Source organism: Perna viridis, chromosome 12 (genome assembly GCF_037379345.1).
Source record: "Perna viridis isolate PV_CMFRI_1.1 ecotype Kerala chromosome 12, ASM3737934v1, whole genome shotgun sequence".
Lineage (NCBI taxonomy): Eukaryota > Metazoa > Mollusca > Bivalvia > Mytilida > Mytilidae > Perna > Perna viridis.
In genome coordinates this window covers 31,692,535-31,706,721 of record NC_142456.1, presented here as the reverse complement: position 1 = coordinate 31,706,721, position 14,187 = coordinate 31,692,535, and the positions used below count along the sequence as shown (strand labels likewise).

At 33.2% G+C, this 14,187-nt stretch overlaps 2 protein-coding genes and 1 long non-coding RNA gene across 4 annotated transcripts in view; 1 reads left to right on the top strand and 2 right to left on the bottom strand.

The window, feature by feature from the left end:
• Window positions 1-497: 497 nt before the first annotated feature.
• LOC148602040 (uncharacterized) lies at window positions 498-2,165 on the bottom strand. Its single transcript, XR_015917179.1, has 3 exons — window positions 2,092-2,165; window positions 1,153-1,258; window positions 498-638 (listed from the first exon to the last, which is right to left on the bottom strand). It is a non-coding gene; the product is annotated as an uncharacterized LOC148602040 (long non-coding RNA).
• Window positions 2,166-3,347: 1,182 nt separating this feature from the next.
• LOC148602039 (uncharacterized) lies at window positions 3,348-4,133 on the bottom strand. The gene has a single exon (XM_088554453.1). It carries the CDS (start codon window positions 4,131-4,133, stop codon window positions 3,348-3,350), a length of 786 nt encoding a protein of 261 aa, XP_088410579.1.
• Window positions 4,134-5,840: 1,707 nt separating this feature from the next.
• LOC148602038 (globin-like) overlaps window positions 5,841-14,187 on the top strand; it is a 29,247-nt gene continuing 20,900 nt past the window's right edge. Inside the window, exon 1 of one of the 2 annotated variants that reach the window (XM_088554926.1) lies at window positions 5,841-5,976. The gene's annotated coding sequence lies outside the window, so the exon portion shown is untranslated. Of the gene's footprint in view, window positions 5,977-13,635; window positions 13,742-14,187 lie in introns of those variants that run through there. The other variant, XM_088554924.1, reaches the window with a different exon arrangement.

The following is a 14,187-nucleotide window of genomic DNA, read 5'->3' as shown; positions in this document are numbered from 1 at the left end:
AGTGCTACCTCACAGAATCAACAGTTGCTTAGCCAAATAGTTGTTACACAAAATTACTTGTTCGAGAAGTAGTGAAAGATTTAGCAATCACTAGTCATAAGTAGAAAACTTAAATACATGTACCATTTATGTTTGCCAATGAGATAGTCATTCACAAAACAAAGCAAGTAACGATTAAGCTTCTACAAGTGAAATCACCACATGGATATCAATAATGGGCAAACCACATACCATTAAGCAATCTATAAAAAGGCCCAAAAACAAATAAAGTAAAACTATTTACAAAAGACCATAATCAACCTAATCTACAGAAAACAATGAAGTAATTTTTTAGCTCAGTTGATAGAGTGACAGCTTGCAGTGCAAGGGATTCTAGGTTGTATTCCAGGATGGTACTGTCAAGCAGTATACATGGCTGTTATTGTATACATGTATGAAAGTGACTTTTACTTTTGAAGCACAACACATTTAGACCTCGTACATTTGAATAAGAAATATGATTTTGAAAATATTTATTTTCAAACTTCAGCTTCATATCAGCTTTCATTACAGTGCAAGCAGAGATTTGAACAGCATTGAAGATCATCTAAATTATACATACATGAATTCTTTTCAGTCATATATATGTCATGGATGACCTGGAAGTATAAAAATCAGTAATAAATATACATAATACTCATATTCAAAGTTATTGTGATTCATGAATCCTGTATTGAAGTAGACCTCTATTTAAGTAAACCCAACATTATATGGATCATTGGATGTTTTTTTTTCTTCAAACAAAACATCCCATTATGCTAAAATATTATGTCTATGTTACAACCTTCATATAAGTGTCATGGGAACTGTAGTGCTACATTTTAAGCGATAAACACATATGGGATCTATCTACATTACACATGTAGAAATAATACAAATACATTTCTAAAATAAATTGACTAATGAGAGTATCTAGTGAACAATCAAAAGACTTTGAAAGTGGGGGTCCAAGCTAATTATTTCCTCATTTTTGCAAAAATTTTCCACATTACTTCCACTATTTCCCAACAAAAGAGGTGGGTCCTACCTTTGGAACACCCCAAATCAATATTAATTTTTTTTCAAAAAAAAAAAAGGCATAAAAATATTGTATACTGAACCTCAAATACCTACACAATCTATTATCATACTTCATTTGAACAGAGCTTCCTGTTATGTATGATTTGTCTGGTAACTTGTATCATTGGTAGGTGAACATGACAGCTGCATCCAAAATTTTCTGGAAAATATCAAAATATATTTCCTTTTAATATGGAAAGAGATACTGAAAATCAACATGGATAGACTTTTATCATACTGTGATGACTATGGTATAATTGTACATGTTCATGACAACATACTGTGCAAAAGAAATCTGATGACTGATAAAACTAGTTCATTATCCTTAGTTACTGATATACAATATAAGTCAACAGCTTGTATTTATGGATCTATTAAAAAAGTGAAAAAAAATAGCACGATAAACTTCTTAAAAAATTGAAAATTGTGTCATATACAAGGTCATACAAATGTATATGTTAATGTTTAGATTAATTTCCAAATCATATAATTCATGTAGTTTACTTCAAGTTATGTATGAAATGTTCTCATATGACTTACATGTACAATACATTGGAACATTAAATATTGCTTTTGATTGCTCTTGGTCAACTGTTCAGCAATACTTGTTTCACTGGAGTTTCCTTGACCTTGTACATGAATTTGATTTTGTTCTCAAAAATGAAATATGGGGTACTGTATACACAAATAACAGATTCTTGTAAGGTTTTGTTTGTGTTACCCTCATCATGTTCAACAAGTTTGTATCATAGACTGTTTCATTTAAATGAAAATCAACAGTCATTGACTCAACGACAACTCTTCATGTCTTTATAAAAATGTTTGTATGGACTATGGAACATGTATACAGTAGTCAGTACACATGTAAGACTTAAGAAAGTTTCTTGTGTACCATATCTCCTGTAATTTATACTGCACACATTTACTTAGACTACAGCACATGATTTAGACAAATTATAATTAACAAATACATGGTATATGATAAACACTTACGTTATTTATCATAATTCTTCATTATAGTAACTGTGTTCGAGCTAAATAAAATATTTGTATTTTCATCATGGCGGCACTGTAAACAATAATGAATGCATATCATTAATGTTCGCTCGTTTTGCTAATCAATTTTTTGATATATAAAAATATAAAAACAAGAAAATATAGCAAACAATTGAAATAAAAACAAACTGTCATGTTCGAAATGAAAAAATATACTCAAATAAAACATTAATTTAGCGACAAATATGCCGAAGTTCATAAGCAAGCTGCTGATAAAAAAACACAATGGAGAAAATTTTAAACAGTTTGTGTTTTGGATCTCCTGTACTTGGCGATCACAATACATGTATACATGTATTGTTAACAATACTTGTATATTAATTTTGTACAAGTATTGTTGATTTTCATAAAAAAAATATATACCTTTGTTTGGCATGTTAATGGCTTCTTTATATTTGCTAATTACTTGTATTGTTGATTTTCTTTGAAAACCTAACCTTTTTCATAATTATTTGTTTGGCTAATTAATTAATGGCTTCTGTGTATTTGTTAATTATACATATACTTTGATTGTCATGTCAATATAAGGTGTCAATCCAATACCTGTCTGTGTCAATCGAATACCTGTCTGTGTTTCTGTTTATAATATATAAAGCATTATAGCTCTTATATTTCCCTGAAGTAATTTTTGTTGGTAAAATAAGTACATGTACTTTCATCCTTATGACTGTTTATTTGGATATTTGATTGTTTTTATGTAGTATTTTAAATATTTTGAATATTATTAGTTTGCTATGCTTTGGGTCCTAGTGTTACTGATGAGGAATTAATTTTTATTGCAGTTAGGGTTACTCTCATGTTCATTTACTCCATATCCCTTTGTAAAATGTCCATATTATCGTTCCATTATTTTATCAATACAACAATAAAACACAAGGGATAAGACAATTGATAATATATTTTTAACAAGTTAGATAACAATAAACTGATATAGCACTACATAATTGATCTTTAACTATATGTCTTTTAAGCACTGAATGAAATACATTTTCTTTATATATCACATAATTATTACAAGAAGTTATCAGTTTATATGATTCAAGGAAAACAGATTGAAATGTCACATTATACTTTGTATTGTTCGGCAATGTGGGCAATGATGTTGTCGAATGCCTGGTCACCAGTTCTGCCCCAACGGTCACGCCACATTATTTCATCTAAGTAGGAGGGTAGTAGATGGCTGGCACAACCTTTCATTTCTTTGAATTTATATTTGGCCTTAGCCCAGTACGATTTTTTTGAGTATGCACCCCTGTTTCAGGATCTACAAAGTTTACGGAGTGATTTACTGTTCCATGTTGAAGGTTAAGGTCTCTCTCTATGTTGCTGTAGGCTTTCCATTGGTCTGAATGGATAATTGTTCCAGGTAGAACAGCTTTATGGATGATTGGTAGAAGAGTTGCTGCATCTCTTTTGTCTACTAGCTCAAGATATGTAATTGCTGGCTTTTGTGATGTGTCAGCTAACCCGAATACCCACTGCTCCTTCTGTGGTCTTCTCCCTCGATTGTATTTGGACATATGGTTGAATAGGCTTTCGTCGATCTCGACTACTACACCGGGTCCTCCAAGATTGATAGGCGTGTTGATGAGCTTAGTTGCACAGACATCACGTAGGTACTGATACATCTGGATAATGTTTTTCTCGCCAATTGGTGTCTGTTTTACCACTGCAGTCACTTTGGTCTGATGGCTCCACAAGTAAATGATGTAAAGCCATTGGCCTAAGGGTACTCTAGACTTTGCAAAAAATGAACCTGAGCGAATAGTACAGTAGGTACATCTCTGATTTGTACATCTCCAACCAAAGCCATCAGATGTGGTACTTTTTGGTCTGGTTACACATGTCATGGGTTGGTTACATGTCGGACAGTTGCATGCTGATGCTAGCAGTGACTTGTTCTTCATGTAATCTATTACTGCTGTAGGCTCTTTGCTGAATATAACATTTGGCGCTAGGTCTGTGTAAAAGTTTGCCATTGCTAACTGAATGATTACTTTTTGAGTTTCGAGGGCTTTTTATGACCAAGTTACTCACCAGAGCTTGTATTTGTCTCATGTAAGCTTGTACGCTTACGCATGAAATATAGTGCTAGATTAAATTTGTGCTATTAGACTTTCTTTGATAAGTGCTATGGTTTATGAACATTTGAGTTTGTAATATTTATCATGTGTCAATTTTGTCGATTGAAATACAGTGCTGAATTAAATTTGTGATATTATAACTTTGTTTTTTTTTTGTGTCTCATTGTATGAATCAACTACAAAATGTCTTTAATTGTTGACAGAAAAAGCCATATTACATTACAAAAGCCATATTTCATAACAGAAGCCATGCAAGACATTATTAAATAATTATACTTTATTTGCAAAAATACACCCATGTGGGTCAATGCATACAAAATCACAAACAATACATAATTACAATACAAATCTAACCCTTAATTAGATACACAGGTAAATTATAGGTAACAATACATCCCCCCCCCCATGTGACAGCATGGTTTTTCATGAAATACCGTTCGGAAGTCTGATTTTAGTTCAAAAGTCACGTAAAAGTCCGAGAATTCCGAACTCCTGTTTCCACTGGCTGTCAACAGTAATGAACCGGAAGTAAATTCTGTCTAAAATAAGGAACTTGTTAAAAAGTTTTTGAGTATGGGACCCGGCGTGAGCATAACGGTAATTTTTTTACCACATGGCATCGTGTATTGTATGATAAAAATTATTAGGTCCAATGTTCATTATGTTCATATGATGACTAAATTTGCTGGCTTAATATTGTATTATGTGTATAGTTTATACGATATATTTGAAACAGAAAAAAGAAATATTTTCCACTAGTGGCAAAAATAAAGTTAAAAGTTAGTCTAGGGCAAAAATCCATACCCCGTACCGGGACAATCAAATGATTGCTTCCTAAAATGGTAAAGTTGCAAAACGGTACAGTAACACTACATGTAGGGGTGTTGTATTTGTATGGAGTAGTATCTTGATTAAAGAAACACCCGGGTACAGGGGTAAGAAACCTTGGTTAGTTCGAAACTTATGTTAATCTCGTCCAAAATTTTGGTAAAAATGAGCCTAAATTACCCGGAAACCATCTTTGGCCACTTTCGAAAGAGTTGTGGACGGACAGACGGATAGAAACTACGGTCACAAAACACCTCTGCAAAACGACACGACGGTAAAAATAGGTAGGGCCATTGTAAAACAAATCAATGCTGTATTTTATTGTTCAATATAGTATTAACAGTCATTTCACAGTTTCATAAATATGGATGAATAATAATACGCGATCGAGTACTCACAACGGTTGATTTTTATCCCTTCATTGTAAAGACTATATACTTTCCCTAACCTCCTGACCGAATAACTGATTATTGTCCAAATAACCCCTGCCCTATAATAATACACAATACTATCTACAGCAAATTAATGGCCTTGATAATAAAATAGTTCGAGAAAGGCGGGTGAAAATATTTTGTGTTTCCCCGATCTTGGCTTATTACTTTACATGTACGTGTATCTACGTACGATAAGGGTTTCGTGTATGGTTTTCTAGATACATGTACATGTATGTAAGATGCTTTTAATTTTTCATAAACATTTTTGTACTATCCTTGACAAATAAAATGAAACGAGGAACACTATCATTCCGCAAATTTATTCATTAATAGTACGTATGAAAAGAAAATTAATGATACTTGGCCTTTAAGGCCTTGATAATACAGCTGTTTGGATTAATACCGCTAGTTTGTCACGGGTAGTTCATAAAAGGATAAATGCCCGTCTTTCTCACATAGAGGACTCAATACTTATAGTAAGTCTAATTGTTTACAATTCAATAATTTGACAGTTCATTTACAAATATATTTAAATTGTTGATGTAAAAATTAAGTAAAATTTGATACAATAGCTGAATAAGGTATTAATGTCATTGAGCAGAAATGTTATTTACTATAATTTTGTACAGTACAAGTAAGGAAATGAATAGCTAGGATGTTTATCATGAGTTTCAGGACTTTTTCTCTACATATTGTTTAAAATACATATTATACTATTCTTGATTGTACTGATAAATTAATTGATTACCCATCTACCTGTATTTGAAAATCTAGAGAACAATAAATATATTAACTATTTTATGACGGATGGCTTCTGATCGACAAGGCTCTTTTCTGTTCTCTATGCGCATCGTCCTCTTGAATGTCGATTTACCTTTTTCATATAAAAGGTCTCAATCTAAAGTAAAATTCTTTTGAGGTCATACATTTTGTACGTCTCTGACATAAGCCGGAACGTAGCCTAGTACAACAGGAACGCAGCCTGGTACAGCAGGCACAGTAGCTGCTTGAGCAGTACCAATATTTTTATTTTGGTACATGATTCAGTACCTAAAGTTCTTGTCAAAAAATTAAAAAGGGAAGGTATTTTACTCGGTCATTAATTAAGCAAGTTCAGACATATGAGTTCGTTACTCCTGCCATACCAATCGAGATTTGAGAGATAAGGCACATGTATCAAAATACGGACTTTCGATACAATTTCAGTTCGGTCAAGTGATCGTCATGTACGTGTCCCTGCTATAGTAAGATCATAACAAAATATTTAGAATTTTAATGGAGCGGTTTCAGATAGTATATATACATGTATATTCACTGAACGTTGTCTTAACCACTCCTTTTTGGACTGTAAAATTTCTTTGGTTTAGACAGTTAATCAGTTTATTCAGGTAACATATCTAAAATATGATCGGTATAGACAGGTATCACCCTACAAGTACATGTATGTGGTAGTTGGGGTCATGAGTTACTGATACCCACAGCTTCCAATGTCTTGTCATTAAAATGCGAATCGACAGAATTGTAATATAATGCTCATGTTACTATTATGAATTTGTAAATGCAGTAAGTGAATTTGAAGTATAAAAGTTGAGAATATTTCGTCAGAATTACACATTGCTAATAACTTTGAAATGCCACAATAGCGCATGGATCTAGGCGGTCCGGGAATTGAAACTTCCCTTTTCTTCGAAAACTTTTGTTAATTTCGTGCAAAATTTGGGCAAAAATGATAGCCTTTATTCCCCCTTTTTTTCTGGAATCCCTCCCTTTTTCAAATTATCTGGATCTGTCTCTGCTGTCAGATGTAAATTTGAGGTAACTGTAGCTTAGTAGTAATTCAAAGCATTTTTCACAGTAATAAGAAGTGGCTGTAGTACTTGTGTTTCATCGAGTTCTCATGATAGAACTTCGAGCTGTTCTTCAACTCCAACCTTTGGTGACTTAGCTCCACGAGCTTAGCTTACATGCACAAGGTCGTGCACAAGGTCGTTACGGTAAAACAAAGCTCAAGTACTATAATTAGTAAACAACATCTTTTATTAAACCGGAAGAAATCAATTTGTTTTTTTTTTTTTATTTCTTGCACACTGCATTAGAATGATTAAAACCCTGCACTTCCTGATCAAAGTTGTTCTGGACATGAATTAATCAAGATAATGATGGAAAACAATGAATTACTGAAGTAACTTATACACCGCGTTAATTGGAATACTATCAAAGATTGGATGGGTGACTGGACGGGAAAATAATCCTTATAACCTAAGCCTTACAGACACGCATCAATATTAGAAGTAGTTTAATACATCCCATTCAGTTTTACATCAACGCAGTTTTAAAATGTCTTAGATTATTTTTCCGTACACAATAAAACAGTAATCTTGTTGTGTTATCCTGCTCTAAATATTCCGCCAATGTTTTCTACACTACCATCTTCTACAATTCTATCGGCATTCTTAGAATTGCAACCAAAGCGAAATATTCCGATAAAGCAAAAGACAGTCCACTAGCAAAGTAAAACAACACACAAATGTAATTCTAGTAATATTATGTTATATTTAGCGCAGTTAACGTGCTTTATGCTAACGCCTATTTTTAATTGTGAAGCTAAGACCGTAAATATTTCATTAAAATGTATACGTTCAAGCATTGTTGATTTTCTTTCTAATATGTGAAGCTCTGAAAGGAGCATTCGGATTATACAGTTTGCTTTTCTGAATGCAAAACGTAAGTCAAATTGCATGTAAATTTTACATGACTTATATAACACTTAGCGTATCTGTCACCGACATTTTATAGACATCATTGCTTCCCCACATTTTGATACTGTGATTCTTCACGCTTAAAGAGGTTTTCCGGTTATTAAGCCTTTTTTTCTATGCATGACAAGAACTGTCACGTTATCTGAAACTTGTGACATACTTACATTTTTTGTATATACTTTAAGTTGCATGGGTATTTTTGAGATTTGCTTTAAGGAGGTTGACCTAGGGTAAGGGACACAACTCTTAAAAATCATTGAAACGTTTGTATTTAGCATTTTACACCAATCTTATTTAAGCATCTAATTAACTTGGATTCAGTTTATTCTGCTTCAAACGGTAGCTTAAGAGGCTTTGGTGAAATTGAATATGGTACAAACATATCACTGACTTGAAGTGTTATGTCCCTTACCTTAGGTCTACCTCCTTAAATGGGTTGGAAATTTGATCTTACATGTGTATGCAGACGGCGTACTCTTCTAGATGACGTTTTGAATATGACTATTAAAGATGTTCTTCCTACATTGTGTTTGTAGGTCGTGTTTGTTTCCTGTTTCAAAGTTCAGGTCATACACTTTAATTTGATTACATCTGAATTTTCCCGTTATTGACATTCTGTATTTTTTTTGCGGACTGACTACCATTGTGAAGCACGACAGGCGTCTTGCAAGAAGAGGAACTACTTGCCCTCTGAAACACCTATGTACTCATTTGGTTTAAAGCGGGATTAATGCTGTTATTTTTTTTTATTAATTTTTCTATCTGTTTTATGTATTGTGTTTTCCACTGGCTGCTTTATAGGGCCGTTGAATTGGTTTCTTTTCTGATGTTTTAAATTTTGAAACGAAACTTGGATAGAACTTGCGACTTCAGGTCATGTTGTGCACGTGATTTATACATAATTACATACATTACAAAATTCAGGATAGCCGCAAAATAACAAGAAAATGTCATCGAAAACTAAATATATTTTAAGCTGTGCCGTTCGACAATGTGCGTACGGGAAGTGACTTGCTAAAACTTTCACAGATCATATTCGTAAGCTTTGATCAACAATTTCATTATAACAATAATAATAATTATTATTATTATTCCTTCGTTGTCAATAAGTGCTACATGTATGTGTATTATTGCGATATACATGTACCTTTGTAATTCCTATTATTATATCGTTCAGTTCTAATTTGGTAAATTTATTTCCGAATCTGTATGTTTTTTTTTCCATAGATCTCGTCCGACCTTACTTTTTTTATGATTACTGCTTGTAAATTTCCATCAATTTGTCTAACGATTTTCTCTCATTTTTGAGAAATGATTGTTCATTCCGAATAAAATCGTAAATACATGCCACTATATTTTTTTTAGTAATGTCAACTTAACTGTGTTACATTTTTCAAATCACACTTTCTTAACAGTTGTCCAAAATTGACTATTTAAGGACATTACTTAGGGTAACCCTTTTCTGTATTAAGTGTCAGTCTCTGTAAGAATCAGGCAGTGGGTGAACAGGGGCAGATTCAGGCGGGGCGTGGCGGGCGTGTGCCCCTCCCCTCTCAACATTTGCAGAACACGAGTTGCCAGGGGTAGATTTAGGCGGTTTTAGGTTGAAACTTTAATTTCTTGCTAATTTTAAAAATATATCGACATTGCACCCACTCTAGAAGAATATTATAGAAATTTAACCTAAAAAAGTTTTTCGCCTCTCTCCACTCGGCGAAATTTTAACTCTACGCTCCCTAATCTAAAATCATGAATCCGCCCCTGATGAAACATGGCTTTTAAAAAAGCAATTTTATAAGTTTAATTTGACTATTTGTAACATCAGAACCAAGGAAACAAGACAAAGATTTTCTAAATCATTTTGGTAAACTGACTTATAATTTCATTGAGATGCACTGAAAATGAATATATCAAGGGTAGATAACTGTTTCGAAAAACATCATTTTTATAACATTCAACTGAAAAAAATTCTGAGCAATCCCAGTAATGCAGAGATTACATAATGGTACTTTCAAATAGAGAAATGATCCTTAAATGAAGTTAAATCGAAAGATCGGTGGGATTTTGACATTCACGTATCTGATTTTTTTTCCATTTTTGCCTGATTCTTACAAATACTTACACTGGAGTACTCTTGTTTTGAAGGACGCATTGACCGGTGAGGTTAAACTGAATAGATTTACGTATGCTATACATGTGCATTTTAGTTCGCACAGTAGTAGATCTAATAAATTTCAATTCAATTGAATTTCCTTCATTATTTGAAATTTTAATCTCTTTGATAAACGGTGCTCATTCAGTTTGTAGAAATTTGTAAAGTGGTCTTGGGCAAAATGAAGTAATAACGGGGTTTCATTTATATAATTAGATTCAGTATTTTCAGATTTTGTTGACGACAGCTATACGGATATGGTCCAAATGAGAAGTGACGAGTTTAACTAAACAAAGGCCACACAAAAAAGATCTTTGGATCAAAGCCGAGTTGAGTAAACTTTTTGTATGATGAAAGATATTTCAAACCGTTCGATTGACACGGAATTCTGGCGATCGATGACTACAGTAAGCTTCTCAATGACATGACTTTGTTTCTCTATACAACGTTGACGACTTCAAAGACACGTTCTGTACATTGAAACGTTGAAATTCGAGTTATGCGCACTCAAACTAAATTTTGACTCTATTGTCATATTACTCAATGCGCACATTGACCTACAGATGTAATTTGAGTGAATATGTAGTTCGAAATCTAAATCTTACCCAATATGATTCCTAACCTTGAATTAATAACGCCACGTATTATGAGATCTTATTAAGTAGTTCAGCTAAATTTGACGTACATGTACCTTCATTGAGTATAATACAACTCTATATATCAGTCAGTTGGGTACTAGAACTGCAGGTATATTTTTTTTTCATGTACATGTACCTATTTTATTTAAGGATTTGGTTCATTTGTCATTTATTGTTTAATTTGCCAATTTTTGTTCATTTTATCCGACACAATAAAACAGTAAATCAGGTTTGTTTTCTTTTGTGATGCGTGGGTGGATTCCGCCGCCCTTCCTTTTTTTTGTTCGAAAAGTTTGGTTTTTCATGTAGTAAAAATTGAAAAAGACTTGATTGGACTTCCTTTTTCTGGAATTTCTGGATCCGCCACTGTAATGATGAAATATCATGTACATGTACAATATATACAAGAAGAATCAGATGTCATACCAAGGTTACTACATACATGTACATGTATGTAGCATATTGTAAATGATACATGTATTAATTCCTATATTTTTTACCCTTCCGACTTCTTGCAGCATGTACAAATAGAAATACTAATATGGGCCGTACTCGTCTTAGTAACTATATAATATATCCTTCATTTCTGACCAAGATTTGGAAAAGTAATGTGTAATCTGCCTTCTCGATATGCACATTTACCAAATATTTGGATTTTTATCCATGTGTTATTTGCGTCAAAATATTGTGCTTACATGTAGCCGCGGACAAGTAACTCGTAGTTAAAATTTTATCACCAGGCCGACAGGGAATCTTCGAATTGGAGGTTGTGTAGTTCCAACGTCACTGTGTGTTTTTACATAGAAGGTACAGGAGCCTTTGTTTCGGATATCGCACGCCGGATTACTGCCTGATTCTTACAAATGCTTCCTCCTTAGAACCACGATGATCTGAAAATTTGTAAACAGAGGCACAAATACATGCGTACATGTAATAGTAATCAGTTTTGCAAAGTGATAAATGAGCTATCTATAGACATACAAAAAGTAGCATCATATCTACCATTAATTACTAGAGAGTTGTAAACATCATGCGAATGAAGTCGTGCGTTTAATAAACAACTATTAACAACACAATCTTCAACCCTATCAAGCAGTAAACAATCCTTATTGTTAGTTACAATTGACAGTTAAGAAATCAGGGGCGGGTTCAGGCGGGGGCGTGGCGGGCGTGCGCCCCTCTAAAATTTGCAAAGCATGGGTTGTTAGGGGTAGATTTAGGCCGTATGAGGTTGAAACTTTAATATCTCGCTAATTTTACCACAAATGATGTCTACATTCCACCCACTCTTGAAGAATTTTTCAAAAATGTAACCTCAAATTTTTCCCCCATAATCTAAAATCCTGGATCCCCCTTAGAAATAACTTTCTAGTACATGTATATGTAATCGAATTAGAATTGTTGCCTAATCGTTGCAACACACGTGTATTGCACGTGCATGATTGACTTTTTTGTATAATTGCCTTACTTAAGGTTGTTAGCATAAAATAAATGAACAAACACAAACTGGGAATTACATGTACATTTTGTATATTAAGGACTGACAAAACTTTACAATTTACAACAAAATCCAGTAATCCTGGCAAACAACTTATTTCTATATAGAATTGATCTGGTTTTGCATAATATATGTGCAACATTTCCATTTTCGCTGAACGAATTTACTTGTATTTCAGATAATGAATATTATATTCAGACAAATTACACAATATGAAACGAGCATCTCGACGGGTGTTTCAAGGGCAGCAAAATGCATTTTCCTACGGATGAAATAATCTTTTGTATATATTGTTTCCAAGAGTTATAGACCTCACTTTGATAATTGTTCCTGTTTGAAAACTATATTTCACTTTCTGTACTATTTCCGCCGTGTATTCTCATTAAATTCTGCTCGCCAACATTAACAGACCATTTTTTGTACCAGATATCTTCTGACGAACCTTAACACCTATCTTGACTTGTTATATACCTCAGCTTAACGTGAGTGTTATATAATGTTTGCCCGTCCACACGTTCTTCCATTACAGTTTTCTCTCACAGCCACTTGATAATTCAATAGAAACTTTATATAAATATAAGTATTCCAAATCGTGGGATTCGATTTTTGTTTAGGCTGGAGTGACCTTATTTCCCCGTTTCACGACGTTGTTTATCATATTTTAAACACGTGGTTATACGGGTAAGGAGCGGTTGATACATGTATCATGTTGTAAGCTGAAAAAATTCAGTCTTTTTGTCGTTCTCTGCATGATTCTTATGACGCCTAATACTGTCATTTTAACAACGGTATCTACCTACATGTACCAATACTTCTTAAGGCAATACACAAGGTACATGTATTGTTCATGTCGATCTACCTTATCAAATGATCACCTTTCACTTGACGGTACTTAAGATACTGCTCTTATCAGGACGTCAAGATGAATTTGGACAAGTTTAGCCCTATATGTCAATTACGATTAAATTTGACGGTTGTTTAAAACTAATTTATAGCTTCAATTTTTTGATGTATTGTATGTGAATATCATACAAAACAAAATCACCGAAGTGTAAAGGATTTTAAATGTATTTATATTGTTTTTGTAGGCTTTGTGTTGGTATATAAGATAATGAGGTCGTTACTTATAAACAGTTTCTAAAATTATTTTGATAAAAACGTCGAGATTTTAGTATCACAAGGAAATTTTTAAAGGTGAGTTATTACAATCTTAAATTTTGTCACACTATGAATTCCTTTAAATTTTATTTATTCCCTTAAATATTTATTTTGCTTTTGACATTACTTTTACGTTCAATTTGTATTTCAATTTTTCTGTGGCAGATCGTGGGAGGGGGTCAGGGGACATAAGTCCTCCTCCTTTTGTTGGAAAATTTTGTATAAATTCGAACAAACTTTGGGCAAATATGACAAAATTGTAGCCTGGTACTTTGGGCAAATATGAGAAAATGGTAGCCTGGAAACTCCTCATTACTGGAAACCTGCTTTTTAAAAATCAATGGACCCTGCATTCTGCATTAGAGCCTGTTTTGGAGACCATTTAGTCATCCAATGCATACACGTACATGTATATAGAATTCAAAGTACTAGAATAGTATGCCAAACGGCCGTTTATGTAATTTAGAAGTTAAAATAAATAT

Coding starts and splice junctions, on each gene's coding strand:
- LOC148602039 (XM_088554453.1), bottom strand. CDS start 4,133: ATGGCAAACTTTTACACAGACCTAGCGCCAAATGTTATATTCAGCAAA.